The 21,210-nt window shown below is 32.2% G+C and overlaps 1 protein-coding gene across 1 annotated transcript in view; it reads right to left on the reverse strand.

Annotated features, from left to right (window-relative positions):
* LOC149796371 (uncharacterized) overlaps window positions 1-21,210 on the reverse strand; it is a 122,754-nt gene that overhangs the window by 71,759 nt on the left and 29,785 nt on the right. Inside the window, exons 10-11 of the mRNA XM_089960232.1 lie at window positions 20,635-20,953; window positions 4,836-4,930 (exon numbers count right to left, since the gene is read on the reverse strand). Coding sequence (XP_089816358.1) covers window positions 4,836-4,930; window positions 20,635-20,953 — 414 coding nt within the window. The remainder of the gene's footprint in view (window positions 1-4,835; window positions 4,931-20,634; window positions 20,954-21,210) is intronic.

Genomic DNA, 21,210 nt, shown 5'->3' on the forward strand with positions numbered 1-21,210 from the left:
CATATCACCATATCAGACTCTAGTTTACATAGAATGAAAACAAGATTTCATATCACTGTATCAATTTCTAGTTTACATAGAATGAAAACAGGATTTCATATCACTAAATCAGATTCTAGTTAACATAGAAAGAAAACAGGATTTCATATCACTAAATCAGATTCTAGTTTACACAGAATGAAAACAGGATTTCATATCACTTTATAAGATTCTAGCTTACATAGAATGAAAACAGGATTTTATATCACTGTATCAGATTCTAGTTAATATAGAAAGAAAACAGGATTTCATATCACTAAATCAGATTCTAGTTTACACAGAATGAAAACAGGATTTCATATCACTGCATCATATTCTAGTTTACATAGAAAGAAAACATGATTTCATATCACTGTATCAGATTCTAGTTTACACAGAATGAAAACAGGATTTCATATCACTTTATCAGATTCTAGTTTACACAGAAAGAAAACAGGATTTCATATCACTTTATCAGATTCTAGTTTAGATCTAAAGAAAACAGGATTTCATATCACTGTATCAGATTCTAGTTTACAGAATGAAAACAGCATTTCATATCACTGTATCATATTCTAGTTTACATAGAATGAAAACAGGATTTCATATCACTGTATCAGATTCTAGTTTACACAGAAAGAAAACAGGATTTCATATCACTTTATCAGATTATAGTTAACATAGAAAGAAAACAGGATTTCATATCACTTTATAAGATTCTAGTTTACATAGAAAGAAAACAGGATTGCATATCACCATATCAGATTCTAGTTTACATAGAATGAAAACAAGATTTCATATCACTGTATCAATTTCTAGTTTACATAGAATGAAAACAGGATTTCATATCACTAAATCAGATTCTAGTTAACATAGAAAGAAAACAGGATTTCATATCACTAAATCAGATTCTAGTTTACACAGAATGAAAACAGGATTTCATATCACTAAATAAGATTCTAGTTAACAGAGAAAGAAAACAGGATTTCATATCACTTTATAAGATTCTAGCTTACATAGAATGAAAACAGGATTTTATATCACTGTATCAGATTCTAGTTAATATAGAAAGAAAACAGGATTTCATATCACTAAATCAGATTCTAGTTTACAGAATGAAAACAGCATTTCATATCACTGTATCATATTCTAGTTTACATAGAATGAAAAAAGGATTTCATATCACTGTATCAGATTCTAGTTTACACAGAAAGAAAACAGGATTTCATATCACTTTATCAGATTCTGGTTTAGATCTAAAGAAAACAGGAATTTATATAACTTTATCAGATTCTAGTTTACATAGAAAGAAAACAGGATTTTATAACAATTCATCAGATTCTAGTTTACATAGAAAGAAAATAGGATTTTATATCACTGTATCAGATTCTAGTTAATATAGAAAGAAAACAGGATTTCATATCACTAAATCAGATTCTAGTTTACAGAATGAAAACAGCATTTCATATCACTGTATCATATTCTAGTTTACATAGAATGAAAACAGGATTTCATATCACTGTATCAGATTCTAGTTTACACAGAAAGAAAACAGGATTTCATATCACTTTATCAGATTCTAGTTTAGATCTAAAGAAAACAGGAATTTATATAACTTTATCAGATTCTAGTTTACATAGAAAGAAAACAGGATTTTATAACAATTCATCAGATTCTAGTTTACATAGAAAGAAAATAGGATTTTATATCACTGTATCAGATTCTAGTTTACACAGAAAGAGAACAGGATTTAATATCACTCTAATTCTGTTTACATAGAAAGAAAACAGGATTTTATATCACTTTATCAGATTCTAGTTCACACAGAAAGAAAACAGGATTTTATATCACTTTATCAGATTCCAGTTTACACAGAAAGAAAACAGGATTTTATATCACTTTATCAGATTGTAGTTTACATAGAAAGAAAACAGGATTTTATATCACTTTATCAGATTCCAGTTTACACAGAAAGAAAATAGGATTTTATATCACTTTATCAGATTCTAGTTTACATAGAAAGAAAACAGGATTTAATATCACTCTGATTCTGTTTACACAGAAAGAAAACAGGATTTTATATCACTATATCACATTCTAGTTTACACAAAAAAAACAGGATTTCATATCACTTTATCAGATTCTAGTTTAGATCTAAAGAAAACAGGAATTTATATAACTTTATCAGATTCTAGTTTACATAGAAAGAAAACAGGATTTTATAACAATTCATCAGATTCTAGTTTACATAGAAAGAAAATAGGATTTTATATCACTGTATCAGATTCTAGTTAATATAGAAAGAAAACAGGATTTCATATCACTAAATCAGATTCTAGTTTACAGAATGAAAACAGCATTTCATATCACTGTATCATATTCTAGTTTACATAGAATGAAAACAGGATTTCATATCACTGTATCAGATTCTAGTTTACACAGAAAGAAAACAGGATTTCATATCACTTTATCAGATTCTAGTTTAGATCTAAAGAAAACAGGAATTTATATAACTTTATCAGATTCTAGTTTACATTGAAAGAAAACAGGATTTTATAACAATTCATCAGATTCTAGTTTACATAGAAAGAAAATAGGATTTTATATCACTGTATCAGATTCTAGTTTACACAGAAAGAGAACAGGATTTAATATCACTCTAATTCTGTTTACATAGAAAGAAAACAGGATTTTATATCACTTTATCAGATTCTAGTTCACACAGAAAGAAAACAGGATTTTATATCACTTTATCAGATTCCAGTTTACACAGAAAGAAAACAGGATTTTATATCACTTTATCAGATTGTAGTTTACATAGAAAGAAAACAGGATTTTATATCACTTTATCAGATTCCAGTTTACACAGAAAGAAAATAGGATTTTATATCACTTTATCAGATTCTAGTTTACATAGAAAGAAAACAGGATTTAATATCACTCTGATTCTGTTTACACAGAAAGAAAACAGGATTTTATATCACTATATCACATTCTAGTTTACACAAAAAAAACAGGATTTCATATCACTTTATCAGATTCTAGTTTAGATCTAAAGAAAACAGGATTTTATATCACTTTATCAGATTCTAGTTTACACAGAAAGAAAACAGGATTTTATATCACTTTATCAGATTCTAGTTTACATAGAAAGAAAACAGGATTTAATATCACTCTGATTCTGTTTATACAGAAAGAAAACAGGATTTTATATCACTGTATCAGATTCTAGTTTACATAGAAAGAAAACAGGATTTAATATCACTCTGATTCTTTTTACACAGGAAGAAAACATGATTTTATATCACTTTATCAGATTATAGTTTATATTTAAAGAAAACAGGATTTAACGACTTACTATAAATAAAATTTGCTTAGTAATGACCTGCTTATTGTGTAATTTTTTTGAAAATTCTCTGATTTTGTACAGACAATACTTTGGGTCATCAAAAATCAGTGCTTTCTAAAATACAACCAAATTTCAATGATTTGAAGAAAGAAAAAAGCCAATTTAAACTGGCCTGATGTCAATGAGGTTTATTTATTAACAAGCCTCTTATGAAAAAGTAAATGGTTTCAGTTCCTAGAACAGGCCAGCTGTTGATGGGTTTAGTTCCCAGAACAGGCCAGCTGTTGATCCTACAGTATACTTTCTTTACCCAATGAAACTAACTAAAGCATGACAGCAAAACACCTTCAAGCTGGCTTGGCTGAACCAAGTAAAATATTGCTGCATATCTCTGATGCAAACCAATAATTTCATTGAGCTGTTTGTAATTACAGCTGATGCAAACCAATAATTTCATTGAGCTGTCTGTAATTACAGCTGATGCAAACCAATAATTGCATTGAGCTGTCTGTAATTACAGCTGATGCAAACCAATAATTTCATTGAGCTGTTTGTAATTGCAGCTGATGCAAACCAATAATTACATTGAGCTGTCTGTAATTACAGCTGATGCAAACCAATAATTTCATTGAGCTGTTTGTAATTACAGCTGATGCAAACCAATAATTTCACTGAGGTGTTTGTAATTACAGCTGCACCATAATTTCATAGCCATGTTTGATCAATATATTTGTTGTTTGGATTTCCAGTGACTGCTCCACTCATGCTCAACATGTGGCAAATGATATAAGCAACATACAAATTATAATAAAAACAACTGCTAGAAAAAAAGCAAGTCATACCGGTATATTACCATATATGTTCATGTATAGATCAGGCCCAATGGCAAACAACACAGACCCTGATCATCCACTGCATAATGCACCAGCATATCAGGTCTATGCTGTTTATTCTACTGATTACTCATCACACACTGCACAGACCCAAATCTGTTTGTGCATCTTTCAATGGTATAGATGTCCCTATGCAGTTTGATATTGGAGTTGACGTCCATATGAACATATATGGTACTATGCATTGTGTATATAGTGTACAACCATCTTGACCTAATCAACTCAAACAATTCACAAGAAACTTCACTTTCAGTTTAAATTAATTAATATTGGCATGAATTATGTATACATGGTTCATAAAGTTTAATCATCTGAACATAACAAAGTCTCTTTAATCCCAACTTTGTACACACCTCAAATGCATACAGTCAATGCAACAATGTACATACCCCATATACATATGACAATTGCAACGGAGTACATACCCCATATACATATCATAATTACAACAATGTACATATCCCATATACAAATGACAATTGCAACAATGTACATACCCCATATACATACATGTATCATAATTACAACAATGTACATATCCTATATACATATGATCATTACAACAATGTACATACCCCATATACATATGATCATTGCAAAGAAAGGCGTGGCATCATTGTCAAAGGCTTCTTTGATATCAGTCAAAACGTCTGTTAATTTTGCCTTAAAACTGAAATAAATCAAGATATTATAATCATGAAATACAATCCATATCTTTTACTTAAAATAAGTGAGTGTAGTTTATATGTCAAGAAAAACAGTATGTTTCTTCCCTAGATTTCACAATATTTCTTAACATTAGTTGTTTCATCTGAGCTTATACTGTTTGTAATGCATCCCATATAATTTTAAGATAAAAAGTAATTTCAAATGGTAAATGATCGATCTAAAAAAGGAGAAAAAAACAATATGCCTTATGAAAAAAAGAAATTATCTGTAAGTATGAGTAACAAGATTGAGATACTTTTATCTGTATAAATAACAAAATAAAGAAACAAGGATGATGCTGATAACTACAGACCAATCTCAATACAACCAAACTTGTCAATATTGATTGGAAAACATATCCATGATTCATTCATGTCATATTTAACCAAACACTTGCTGTTACACCCTCATCAATCAGGCTTTAGATAGAAACATTCATGTGAGACTGCCTTGATCTCCCTAGCTGATAAATGGCTTCAAGCACTTGACCAAGGTAGAATAATAAGATCTGTATTTGTAGATTTCAGGAAAGCTTTTGACATGGTGGATCATGAAATCCTTTTGAAGAAACTGAAAATCGACCAATGTGATGAAAGCACAATTACATGGTTTTACTTCATACTTAAGTGACAGAACACAACATATTTATATAAATAATGTTCTATCTGAACCTGGAACAAATAGATATGGAGTACCACAAGGCTCAATTCTATGTCCATTACTATTTATTTGATTTATTAATGACCTACCATGTTTACTAAGGGACTGATTATCATCTACAGATCTCTATGTAGAATTGACACAACATTGTCTGAAATCCAAAACACAAAGCATGAACTCAAAATTTCTTTACAGAATGCCCTAACAAACTGGACAACTGGTGCACATGCAATGACATGGTGGTAAATACTGGTAAAACTAAAATATTACATATCTCAACACGGCAAAAAAGGACAAATCTTGATAATGATGAACTATGTCTGACATGGAAGGATAAAAATTTGCAAATGGTCTGTCATGATAGACTACTTGGTGTTTTGGTCGAACACATCAAACATATCAGTAAAAAAGTCAATTCAAATTTATGGCTTCTCAGTAGGATAAGACATTTTCTCCCTGAAAGGCACAGAAAACTATTTTATAACAGTTACATACAACCCTATTTAGGCTACTGTAATACAGTATGGGGTAATTCAAATGATAAAAACATAGCAAAGCTGGCACATCTTCAAAAAGCGCATTAGGGCTAAGATCAATCCAGAAAGAAAGCAAGGAAAGTTTAGCTGGTAGGTTACAAATATTACCTATTAAAGACCGAATCTGTTTGAGAAAAGCCAAATTAATGTACAGGATATCTCGTAATAGTGCTTCTGAATATTTACAATCACTATTCTAGTATAGGCTACCTGGAAATACTCCCCAACTGAGATCCATGTCTACCAAACAGTATAAAATTCCCAAACCAAATAAGGAGTTATTTAAAACAAAGTTTCCGATACCCTGGAACTTTGCTCTGGAATAGTATTCCAGTTGAGATTATAAATGACCACTTTATTTCCTTCTTCCAAACCCAATATATCCAGTGGCTTCAGAGATGCAGCTAAAATAAATAAATTCCTTTGTATGAGGGCCTCAAGGTGATTAGTTCTTAGCTAATTGTGTTATCCTCTTTAAATAAGGTCATTATTATTATAATTATTATTATTATTATTTATTATCAGTTAAAAAAAGTCAATTTAAGTTTATGGCTTCTCAGTAGGATAAGGCATTTTCTTCCAAAAGGCACAGAAAACTATTTTATAACAGTTACATACAACCCTATTCAGACTACTGTAATACAGTATGGGGTAATTCAAATGATAAAAATATAGCAAAGCTGGCACATCTTCAAAAAGCGCATTAGGGCTAATATCAATGCAGAAAGAAAGCAAGGAAAGTTTAGCTGGTAGGTTAAAAATATTACCTATTAAAGACCGAATCTGTTTGAGAAAGGCCAAATTAATGTACAGGATATCTCATAATAGTGCTCCTGAATATTTACAATCACTATTCCAGTATAGGCCACCTGCAATCCATGTCTACCAAACAGAATACCAGTATAGGCCACCTGCAATCCATGTCTACCAAACAGAATAAAAATCCCAACCAAATAAGGAGCTATTTTTAAAAAAAGTTTCCAATGCTCTGGAACTTTGTTCTGGAATAGTATTCCAGTTGAGATCATAAATGACCACTTTATTTCCTTCTTCCAAACCCAATATATCCAGTGGCTTCAGAGATGCAGCTAAAATAAATAAATTCTTTTGTATGAGGGCCTCATGGTAGATTAGTTCTTAGCTAACTGTGTTACCCTCTTTAAATAAGGTCATTATTATTATTATTATTATCAGTAAAATAAGTCAATTCAAATTTATGGCTTCTCAGTAGGATAAGACATTTTCTTCCTGAAAGGCACAGAAAACTATTTTATAACAGTCACATACAACCCTATTTAGACTACTGTAATACAGTATGGGGTAATTCAAATGATAAAAACATAGCAAAGCTGGCACATCTTCAAAAAGCGCATTAGGGCTAATATCAATGCAGAAAGAAAGCAAGGAAAATTTAGCTGGTAAGTTAAAAATATTACCTATTAAAGACCGAATCTGTTTGAGAAAGGCCAAATTAATTTGAGAAAGGCCAAATTAATGTACAGCATATCCCATAATAGTGCTTCTGAATGTTTACAATCACTATTCCAGTAGGGGCTAACTGGTCATACTCCCGACCTGCGATCCATGTCTACCAAACAGTATAAAATTCCCAAACCAAATAAGGAGTTATTTAAAACAAAGTTTCCAATACCCTGGAACTTTGTTCTGGAATAGTATTCCAGTTGAGATTAGAAATGCCCACTCTATTTCCTTCTTCCAATCCCAATATATGAAGCGGCTTCAGAGATGCAGCTAAAATAAATAAATTCTTTTGTATGAGGGCCTCAAGGTAGATTAGTTCTTAGCTAACTGTGTTAACCTCTTTAAATAAGGTCATTATTATTATTATTATTATTATTATCAGTAAAATAAGTCAATTCAAATTTATGGCTTCTCAGTAGGATAAGACATTTTCTTCCTGAAAGGCACAGAAAACTATTTTATAACAGTTACATACAACCCTATTTAGGCTACTGTAATACAGTATGGGGTAATTCAAATGATAAAAACATAGCAAAGCTGGCACATCTTCAAAAAGCGCATTAGGGCTAAGATCAATCCAGAAAGAAAGCAAGGAAAGTTTAGCTGGTAGGTTACAAATATTACCTATTAAAGACCGAATCTGTTTGAGAAAAGCCAAATTAATGTACAGGATATCTCGTAATAGTGCTTCTGAATATTTACAATCACTATTCTAGTATAGGCTACCTGGAAATACTCCCCAACTGAGATCCATGTCTACCAAACAGTATAAAATTCCCAAACCAAATAAGGAGTTATTTAAAACAAAGTTTCCGATACCCTGGAACTTTGCTCTGGAATAGTATTCCAGTTGAGATTATAAATGACCACTTTATTTCCTTCTTCCAAACCCAATATATCCAGTGGCTTCAGAGATGCAGCTAAAATAAATAAATTCCTTTGTATGAGGGCCTCAAGGTGATTAGTTCTTAGCTAATTGTGTTACCCTCTTTAAATAAGGTCATTATTATTATAATTATTATTATTATTATTTATTATCAGTTAAAAAAAGTCAATTTAAGTTTATGGCTTCTCAGTAGGATAAGACATTTTCTTCCAAAAGGCACAGAAAACTATTTTATAACAGTTACATACAACCCTATTCAGACTACTGTAATACAGTATGGGGTAATTCAAATGATAAAAATATAGCAAAGCTGGCACATCTTCAAAAAGCGCATTAGGGCTAATATCAATGCAGAAAGAAAGCAAGGAAAGTTTAGCTGGTAGGTTAAAAATATTACCTATTAAAGACCGAATCTGTTTGAGAAAGGCCAAATTAATGTACAGGATATCTCATAATAGTGCTCCTGAATATTTACAATCACTATTCCAGTATAGGCCACCTGCAATCCATGTCTACCAAACAGAATACCAGTATAGGCCACCTGCAATCCATGTCTACCAAACAGAATAAAAATCCCAACCAAATAAGGAGCTATTTTTAAAAAAAGTTTCCAATGCTCTGGAACTTTGTTCTGGAATAGTATTCCAGTTGAGATTATAAATGACCACTTTATTTCCTTCTTCCAAACCCAATATATCCAGTGGCTTCAGAGATGCAGCTAAAATAAATAAATTCTTTTGTATGAGGGCCTCAAGGTAGATTAGTTCTTAGCTAACTGTGTTAACCTCTTTAAATAAGGTCATTATTATTATTATTATTATTATTATCAGTAAAATAAGTCAATTCAAATTTATGGCTTCTCAGTAGGATAAGACATTTTCTTCCTGAAAGGCACAGAAAACTATTTTATAACAGTTACATACAACCCTATTTAGGCTACTGTAATACAGTATGGGGTAATTCAAATGATAAAAACATAGCAAAGCTGGCACATCTTCAAAAAGCGCATTAGGGCTAAGATCAATCCAGAAAGAAAGCAAGGAAAGTTTAGCTGGTAGGTTAAAAATATTACCTATTAAAGACCGAATCTGTTTGAGAAAAGCCAAATTAATGTACAGGATATCTCGTAATAGTGCTTCTGAATATTTACAATCACTATTCTAGTATAGGCTACCTGGAAATACTCCCCAACTGAGATCCATGTCTACCAAACAGTATAAAATTCCCAAACCAAATAAGGAGTTATTTAAAACAAAGTTTCCAATACCCTGGAACTTTGTTCTGGAATAGTATTCCAGTTGAGATTAGAAATGCCCACTCTATTTCCTTCTTCCAATCCCAATATATGAAGCGGCTTCAGAGATGCAGCTAAAATAAATAAATTCCTTTGTATGAGGGCCTCAAGGTAATTAGTTCTTAGCTAATTGTGTTACCCTCTTTAAATAAGGTCATTATTATTATTATCAGTAAAAAAAGTCAATTTAAATTTATGGCTTCTCAGTAGGATAAGACATATTCTCCCTGAAAGGCACAGAAAACTATTTTATAACAGTTACATACAGCCCTATTTAGACTACTGTAATACAGTATGGGGTAATTCAAATGATAAAAACATAGCAAAGCTGGCACATCTTCAAAAAGCGCATTTGGGCTAATACCAATCCAGAAAGAAAGCAAGGAAAATTTAGCTGGTAAGTTAAAAATATTACCTATTAAAGACCGAATCCATTTGAGAAAAGCCAAATTAATGTACAGGACATCCCATAATAGTGCTCCTGAATGTTTACAATCACTATTTCAGTATACCGGTAGGCTAACTGGTAATACTCCCCACCTGCAATCCATATCTACCAAACAGTATAAAATTCCCTAACCAAATAAGGAGTTATTTATAAAAAGTTTCTAATACTCTGGAACTCTGCTCTGGAATAGTATTCTAGTTGAGATTAGAAATGCCCAATCTATTTCCTTCTTCCAAACCCAATATATCCTGTAGCTTCAGAGATGCAGCTAAAATAAATAAATTCCTTTGTATGAGGGCCTCAAGGTAGATTAGTTCTTAGCTAATTGTGTTACCCAATTTAAATAAGGTCATTATTATTATAATTATTAGTATTGTTATAAAGATATGATTATCTGTATGACTGAGAAGATAAAGATAGCATTATTTGTATGAATAACAAGATAAAGATATAATTATCTGTATGAATAGTAAGATAAATGTACCACTGTCTGTATGAATAATAAGATAAAGATATAATTATCTGTATGAATAATAAGATAAATGTACCACTGTCTGTATGAATAACAAGATAAAGATATAATTATCTGTATGAATAATAAGATAAATGTACGACTGTCTGTATGAATAACAAGATAAAGATATAATTATCTGTATGAATAACAAGATAAATGTACCACTGTCTGTATGAATAACAAGATAAAGATATAATTATCTGTATCAATAATAAGATACATGTACCACTGTCTGTATGAATAACAAGATAAAGATATCATTATCTGTATGAATAATAAGATAAATGTACCACTGTCTGTATGAATAACAAGATAAAGATATAATTATCTGTATGAATAATAAGATAAATGTACCACTGTCTGTATGAATAACAAGATAAAGATATAATTATCTGTATGAATAATACGATAAATGTACCACTGTCTGTATGAATAATAAGATAAAGATATAATTATCTGTATGAATAATAAGATAAATGTACCACTGTCTGTAAGAATAACAAGAGAAAGACAACAGTTAATAATAAGTCTACCAAGCTAGATAATTTTCTTGCATATTCAAATGCTGCATCTTTGATCCTATTTGTCAAAACCCAGTGAATAAACATTACATACTTATTTTTTTACTCATTTGCATATATAATAAATTCCATAGAGAATGATATGACTACACCACTCTGTCAATAACTTGTGCCCTGATAACTCGCAAACCTGCTTATAACATAGGGTCAGGCATGCATTCAGTTTTTTTTAAATTATAAATTACAACAAAATAACTGACCCCTAATTGTTGAACTTGAAAATCTTGATCACATTTGATAACTGAAATCTAATGTCATTCGTTTTATGATCTAAAAAGGTAGATAGGACTTGAAAATTTGAATCAACATTATGAAACTGTCAACTTTTAAAAAGAAGTCATAATTTTTTTTACATTTTCTTTCCAAACAACATTCTCGGTAGACCATAAATAACGATATTCAACAGATTTGTGATGAAAGAAAATGTCACTTATGCCTGCTGGAGGCAGTACTTTAAAAAATAAAAACCAATTAAATAAGTTTCTTTCATCAAGTAAAATTTCTATTTTAGTTCTACCATTTAGTTAGGTTTGAGTGAAATGGTCATAAATGCAATGTGCCCTCTCATATTCAAAAATGTGTCAATCTACAGCTGTGTCTGTGAAAATTTCTCTGAGAACCTACTTAATTGCCAGCCATGTTTTGATATCTGACTTGCTAGTGTATTTGTTGTATTGTTGCACTGAATTTAAGGCTGAGCTCTTTCATATTATAATGCCAATTTGTATCAAAATGATGTGGAATAAAATAAAAGTTTGCCTTTAGGTAGATAGGACCTGGAAAATTGCATGCAAACCCTACACGCATAAGTTCTAGTGGCCCTAGTTGTATGTCAGGTGAACTCATTTAAACTGATCAATTAAACACTGTTATAATTATCATTGTGCACTTAATATATTACTCAACCTTAAATTAAGCTACTCAATCATAACTGTGATCAAAGACAGCAAGACAACCAAGCAAAATGAATACTTGTGAAACAAAGAGCTTTGTTTCACACATACAGGTCATTGTGGAGAAGCAAGTTTCCGAAAAATCCTAAACTTGAACTTAGAAATATCCTCAAGGATGAGAAGAAGATTCATTATTACTTGCAATGAAAGCACTAAATCAATATTTTACGAACTGAAAACTACAAAATTTGAGTCTGATGTAGACATTTATTACACAAAATGTTGCTAATTTTTTAAGAATCTTGTTTTGTGGTGTATCAACAAATTGTCTGCTTCTCTGCTTTCCAGTCTTATGGCTTTAAACTTCACTATAACAAAATAAGCAGGGAACCAGGCTAATCAACAACAACAAAATTCAGTGATGTAACAAAGATGTTTTTGATACAAGTGAAGGTGGATGAAACCAGACGGAATAATGTTAACAATCTTTCAGATGTTGTGCATTTTGAAAATAAATGCAATTTACACAAAATAATAAAGAACTTCATTAGAAAAAGCACCTTATTGACAACTAATTTCAAAGCAATTATAAAACAAGCATTTAGCCATTAAACAGTCCAGTTTCTCTCCCACTCCCTCCCCGGCCATGGCTTTGTCCAGCAAGGGTGGCATAACTTGTTATTTTTGGGAGGTCCCTCAGTAACTCATGCCCTCGCCCATAGTGTGGTCTATGTTTTGGGACCCTATTGTATGCAAGTTATCAAGGGTGAGGTGTATATATTATATACATTCCCTAGAGAACTACATGACTATATCTTTTATAAATTCTCTAAAGATCTATATGACTACATGCTTTAAATATTTCCTAGAGAACTTCATGACTACATGTTTTATATATTCCATACAGAACTACATGACCATATTTTTTATAAATTCCCTAGAGAACTACATGACTACATGTTTTATAAATTCCTTATAGAACTTCATGACTACATGTTTTATAAATTCCTTATAGAACTACATGACTACATGTTTTATAAATTCCTTACAGAACCACATGACTACATGTTTTACAAAAAAATCCTAGAGAACTACATGACAACATGTTTTATAAATTCCTTAGGGAACTACATGACTACATGTTTTATAAATTCCTTAGGGAACTACATGTACATGGCTACATGTTTTACAAATTCCTTATAGAACTACATGACTACATGTTATATAAATTCATTATAGAACTACATGACTACATGTTTTACAAAAAAAACCCTAGAGAACTACATGACAACATGTTTTATAAATTCCTTAGGAAACTACATGGCTACATGTTTTATAAATTCCTTAGGGAACTACATGGCTACATGTTTTATAAATTCCTTAGAGAACTACATGACTATGTTTTATTAATTCTCTAGAGGAGTACATGACTGTTTTGTAAAAAGGCGATGTTATAAGTAGTCTTCAATTACATTTGAAGCAAACTTTATTTTCATGAAAAACAAAGAAATGAAATTATAATCTAACAAACCTGGAAATAATACCAGCTGCCTCTGTTGTTGTGTTTGGAGCTAATGTTGTTGTAGTTGTCATGGAGAATCCACCCAAAACCGCATTTCTTTTTGAACTGGGTAAGAGAAGGTGCATTGTGAGATAGATGTTAATATTTGGCAAAGGACAACATACCATATACCTCAACTATGTAAAACACAGTGCTAGATCAGTCATTGCATCATTTACTGTCAGAGCAGGTGTACACTGTTCATCCTGTAATTGATGATTGAAAGCAAATACTACCTATCCCATTCAACAGTTCACAAATGAGACTGACCATGCTACTCTCATACTATTGAACACTAACAAATTTCTTCCATAAACAAGACCGACAAGCAGTATAAGTATGCATTAAGTCTGACAGTGATGTAATATACAGTAACACTAAGCAATAAGTCTGACAGTGATGTAATATACAGTTACACTATGCAATCAGTCTGACAGTGATGTAATATACAGTTACACTATGCAATAAGTCTGTTGGTGATGTAATATACAGTTACACTATGCAATAAGTCTGACAGTGATGTAATATACTGCTATACTATGCAGCAATAAGTCTGATGGTGATGCAGTATACAGCTATACTATGCAATAACTTTAACAGTAATGCAATACAGAGCTATACTATGCAGTAAGTCTGACAGTAGTTTAATATACAAAAATACAATTAGAATATTGAGCAAATGTCTTCTGTCTATATCAGATAGATTTACTAAATATAAAGAACAACTGAATAAAGCCTTTGCTGTATTTTTTTATACATTTTCAAAGATATGAAATGAGATTCTTTAATTCAGACAAATGGTTCATAGAACACTCTGTATAGGTTGTTGAGACAAAATAACCAACACTCTATGCAAGGTTGTTCAGACATAATAACCAACATTATATTAAAGGTTGTAGAGGCAAAATAACCAACACTCTATGCAAGGTTGTGGAGACAAAATAACTAACATTCTATGCAAGGTTGTATAAACATATTAACCAACACTATGTGCAAGGTTGTAGAGACAAAATAACTAACACTCTATGCAAGGTTGTAGAGACATAAGAACCAACACTCTATGCAAGGTTGTAGAGGCAAAATAACCAACACTCTATGCAAGGTTGTATAAACATATTAACCAACACTATGTGCAAGGTTGTAGAGACAAAATAACTAACACTCTATGCAAGGTTGTAGAGACAAAATAACCAACACTCTATGCAAGGTTGTAGAGACAAAATAACTAACATTCTATGCAAGGTTGTATAAGCATATTAACCAACACTATGTGCAAGGTTATAGAGGCAAAATAACCAACACTCTATGCAAGGTTGTAGAGACAAAATAACCAACACTCATTGCAAGGTTGTAGAGACAAAATAACCAGCACTCTAAGCAAGGTTTGTAGAGACAAAAAAACTGACAATCTTGATAACAATCGTTTATTACTAAAAGCATGCCTTACACACCAAATCATGACTAATGGCATCCCTTACAAATCAAATATTGACTACTGGCATGCTTTACACATCAAATCATGACTAATGGCATGCCTTACAAATCAAATATTGACTACTGGCATGCTTTACACATAAAAAATCATGACTAATGGCATCCCTTACAAATCAAATATTGACTACTGGCATGCTTTACACATCAAATCATGACTAATGGCATCCCTTACAAATCAAATATTGACTACTGGCATGCTTTACACATAAAAAATCATGACTAATGGCATCCTTTACACATCAAATCTTGACTAATGGCATGCTTTACACATCAAATCATGACTAATGGCTTCCCTTACATATCAAATATTGACTACTGGCATGCTTTACACATCAAATCATGACTAATGGCATCCCTTTCATATCAAATCGTGACTAATGGTATGCATTTCTGATAAAATATTGACTACTTGCATGCATTTCATATCAAATATTGACTCCTGGCATGCTTTACACATCAAATATTGACTAATGGCATGCCTTAGATATCAAATCTTGACTCCTGGCATGCTTTACACATCATATCATTACTAATGGCATCCCTTACAAATCAAATGATGACTAATAGCATCCCTTACAAATCAAATATTGACTACTGGCATGCCTTACACATCAAATCTTGACTCCTGACTTACTTTTCACATCAAATATTGACTACTGGCATGATTTACACATCAAATCTTGACTACTTGCATGCTTTGCACATCAAATATTGACTATTGGCATAATTTACACATCAAATCTTAACTCCTGGCTTACTTTTCACATCAAATATTGACTACTTGCATGCATTTCACATCAAAATCTTGACTTCTGGCATGCTTTGCACATCAAATATTGACTATTGGCATGATATACATGTCAAATCTTGACTCCTGGCATGCTTTACATATCACATCATGACTGTTGGAATGATTTACACATCAAATATTGACTACTGACATGCTTAAACATCAAATCTTGACTAATGGCATAACTTACACATCAAATTGTGACTACCAGCATACCTTACATATCAAATCATCACTGGCATGCCTTACACATCAAATTGTGAAATCATAGAACTACAAGAAGGCACACTATAAAGCCATATATCCGTTTATGCATAATTCTTTTAAAAAAATGGATATGACTGTTTATAAAGTGAAAAGATATGCCCTATCAGCATTGATAATTAAAAAAAAAACATCTATAAACAACACTGTAGCAAAGGACTGTCCTACGTATACAATGCCTGGAAACATTACACCAAAGAAAGAAGCAATACATTTCTGTACAGTAAGTTTGAAAAAGTTACTGGTGCCAAATTTCCACCTTAAAATGTTAGCACATCAGGGTTGATCAATTTCTTTTTCATGCATTTGTCCAGGACAAGTTGTCTCACAAAATTCACTTATTCCACCTACCTTTTCACTTGTTGCAAAATTTCAAAACATATTGCCTAGATTTAATGACATTTTCTCTACTTTAATCAAAGAGGAAAAAAATGAAAGAAATAATCTACAACATATTTATTTTCTTACTTTGAAGGGCAAATTTTGCAGCTTTCATTTGTCAAGATATCTTTTATACACCATTTCTTCCCCTAATAAAGTAGCAAAAGTACTTCCATCATCAAGAATGGAATGGAAAGGAATTCAGTTGAATGAATTATTTCCCTAATTTCTTTTTTGAGACTTGATCAACTGACCAAAACAAAGCACCTTGTCCCCAAGTCTGTTTTTTTATAGAGTCTTGATCAATTGACACAACACAGTCTCTTGTCCCAGAGTCTGTTTTATAAAGACTTAGCCAATTGACACAAAACAGTCTCCTGTCACAGAGTCTGTTTTACAGAAACTAAGTTAACTGACACAGCACAGTCTCTTGTCTCAGAAACTGTTTAATAGAGACTTAGTCAATTGACACATCATAGTCTCCTGTTCCAGAGTCTGTTTTATAGAGACTTAGCTGACACAACAGTCTCTTGTCCCAGAGTATGTTTTATAAAGATTCGTCAATTGACACAAAACAGTCTCCTGTTCCAGAGTCTGTTTTATAGAGACTGTCTTTTGACACAAAACAGTCTCTTGTTCCAGTGTCTGTTTTATAGAGCCTTAGTCGGCTGACACAGCACATTCTCTTTTCCCAGAGTCTGTTTTATAGAGACTTAGCCAATTGACACAAAATAGTCTCCTGTCCCAGAGTCTGTTTTACTGAGACTTAGTTGATTGACACAACATTCTCTTGTCCCAGAGTCTATATTATAGAGACTTAGTCAATTGAGACAACAGTCTCTTGACCAAGAGTCTGTTTTATAAAGGCTTAGTCAAATGATACAACATTGTCTTGTCCAAGAGTCAGTTATATTGATTTAGTCAATTGACATAACACAGGCTCTTGTCTCAAAGTCAATTTTGTATAGACTTAGTCTATTGACAAAACACAATCTCTTGTCCCAAAGTATGTTTAATAATTTGCACAGTATCAATATTTTTCTTCTTCTGAATTATAAACAGCATTGCCAGACCTATAATGGTTTTCCACATTTAGCTATTATGCAGGCTGTAGGATTACACAAACCATTGCCAGACCTATAATGGTTTTCCACATTGGGCTGGATTACACACAGCATTGCCAGACCTATAATGTTTTTCCACATTGGGCTGGATTACACACAACATTGCCAGACCTATAATGTTTTTCCACATTGGGCTGGATTACACACAACATTGCCAGACCTATAATGGTTTTCCACCTTGGGCTGGATTATACACAGCATTGCCAGACCTATAATGGTTTTCCACGCTGGGCTATTATGTAGACGGTAGGAATTCACACAGCATTGTCACACCTATAATGGTTTTCCACATTGGTCTGAATTACACACAGCATTGCCACACCTATAATGGTTTCCCACCTTGGGCTGGATTACACACAGCATTGCCATACCTATAATGGTTTTCCACCTTGGGCTGGATTACACACAGCATTGCCAGATCTATAATACTTTTCCACATTGGGGTATTATGTAGGCTGTAGGCATTGTTTTCATTCTCATTTAGTTTTATAATAGCCTTTGCCAGTGGAATGTTAACAACCCTTAAACTTCATGGGTTTTCTCCTGGTTGGCGTGATGCAGACACTGTGCTAAATATAGACCTTCCAATGTCCAAAACTGTATAAGACTTGATCAAATCCTTAATTTGTAAGTTTAATTGACAAATACAGAATGGCTGAATTTCCAATCAATGCCACTTTTGATATTGTGTGCAATAACAGCAAACCCTCTTTCTTCAGACTCAGTGAATCACAAGCCATGGATAATTATCAACATAACAAGACTAGAACTTTCTGTCTCTTAATCCTCCCATACTGGACATTTCTGTCTCTTAGACTTCACATGCTGGACATTTCTGTCTCTTAGTCCTCACACACTGAACATTTCTGTCTCTGAGTCCTCACACTGGACATTTCTGCAGTCACATTATCTGGCTTATGTCTCCTTGAAGAAATAGCTAAAACAGACTCAGTGACAGTTTTATGTTTTATACCTCCACTTTCATGTGAGATATTTGTTCTCTGAATCATCATTATTACCTCCCTTGTAAAAATAATTTTGTATCCAGATAGTAATCCCCTCATTTGCGAAGACTATTAAAGGTACCATAACATACGATTTGTCAGTTAAATAGAGACAAAGTTTCTTAATTTTTAGTGCAATAGTTTCTCTTTGACCACAGTATTGCACATGGAAACTGATCCACTGAGTAATCAAATTTAAAAAAAATCATTTCTGTGATTTAATCAATTAAACTTTAAAAAAAATACTTGACACTACTTGATAACCCAATTGATGGACATAAATTATCAAGACAGAACATGATAGCTTATAAAAAAACAACATATGTACAATTTACAAACAATTTAATTAAGTTCATAATGGTAACCAACACTTAAGCTGATAGAGTTCCATTCTCTAACATAATTACATTAACTTGTTGAATTTAAATCAATCCAAGGGTGATCCATTTGTAATCCAAGGGTGATCCATATGTAATCCAAGGGTGATCCATATGTGATCCAAGGGTGATCCATATGTGATCCAAGGGTGATCCATATGTGATCCAAGGGTGATCCATATGTGATCCAAGGGTGATCCATATGTAATCCAAGGGTGATCCATATGTGATCCAAGGGTGATCCATATGTGATCCAAGGGTGATCCATTTGTAATCCAAGGGTGATCCATATGTCATCCAAGGGTGATCCATTGGTGAGTATCATTATAACAAGATCCTTTAAAACACAACTAATTAATCATAGCACATTTGTTTTACATGCTTTGATTGGCTGATAATTTCATTTCTTAACCCAAAATGAAATCTTGAGGTAGTAGAACTTGCACATTTGTGACAGTTGCAAAAGACCTCTTGAAAGTAGATTCAAGCGTTCAGGACTCCTAGAGGACATGAATGGCCAGATAAAGTTAAATAAATTGATTAAAACATAAATATTAGCACATGTCTGACTCATTCCAAAACTGGACACAAGCACCTGTACCAGACTAGTACGTTGGAAAAGTTTACTGGATGGACTTTGAAAAGGAATAGTCCTGGTCAGACTCTGAAAAGGAATAGTCCTGGTTGGACTTTGAAAAGGAATAGTCTTAGATGATTGGTCAATAAGAATTTTTTAACTTCACAGGTACAGAGAGATTCAAAATATCCACTTCATCAGACAAGTTTGCGGAAATGTTATGGGCAAGATACATGAATTTTATATGAGTGTAAATGTCTCCATTCAATACAAATGGTGGTATTATAGGAATGTCAAAACCTTGTACATGCATGATACTTCTTATATGTGAAACTATGCCTGATTATCACAGCATTCCATACTTTCCATAATCTCAATGTAAAAATAACTTATAAGATTAGCTACCTGGCTTTATCATAAGACAAATACTTTATTACATGACAATCATACCAGCCTTGCAAGCAGAAGAAACCACCTTACATATTGACCAAACCATACATAAATATTATATTATTTCCAGAAACAACCTAAACTACAGACCTTTCCATTAATAAATATTACAATTCCCAGAAACCACACTGCCAATTGACCAAACCACAAATAAGTACTGCAATTCCCAGAAACCACCTGACCTACTGACCATACCATAAATAAATACATGTATTACTATTCCCAGAAACCACCTGACCTATTGGCCATACCATAAATAAATACATGTATTACTATTCCCAGAAACCACCTGACCTATTGACCATACCATAAATAAATACATGTATTACTATTCCCAGAAACAAACTTACCTATTGACCAAACCAAAGATAAATATTGCAATTCCCAGAAGCATAGGAATCCACAATGTGGTGGTCAGTGTACCAGACCAAGCAAAGTAAAGAGCAATTTTCTCCCCAAAATAGTCCCGAATTTTCCACAATGGCTGAAATTTGAAAAATTTAGGCCATGTATCATCAAGGTGTTTCCTGGCATCCATACTGTCTCCTGTAGTTGTTTCTTCAGATAGGGCAGATTTCCCATCATACTCTTCTTTTGATGTTTTAACTGATGCATCATGTAGAACAAATGATTCAAGATAAGCTCCTTTCATTTTCATGTATGGGAAACCTAAGGATGGGATTATAAACAACTTTGTTATATGCAAAATTAAACAAAAAATAATACCGAATCAGCTAATATTTTTCTTTATAAACTTCATAGTATTTTTCTTTATAAGTTACTATGTTTATTTTAATGATTAAGTATGAAGAAAATGATTTTAAAAAGTCAAAAGATAAAGAACTTCTAATTATTAAACTAAAAAGCAATTTTAAAATCATTGACAAAAAAACTTGCTAAAACTGAAGAATGAAAAACTGACTGCA

This window comes from Sinohyriopsis cumingii, chromosome 6 (genome assembly GCF_028554795.1).
Source record: "Sinohyriopsis cumingii isolate HCF-2022 chromosome 6, ASM2855479v2, whole genome shotgun sequence".
NCBI lineage: Eukaryota > Metazoa > Mollusca > Bivalvia > Unionida > Unionidae > Sinohyriopsis > Sinohyriopsis cumingii.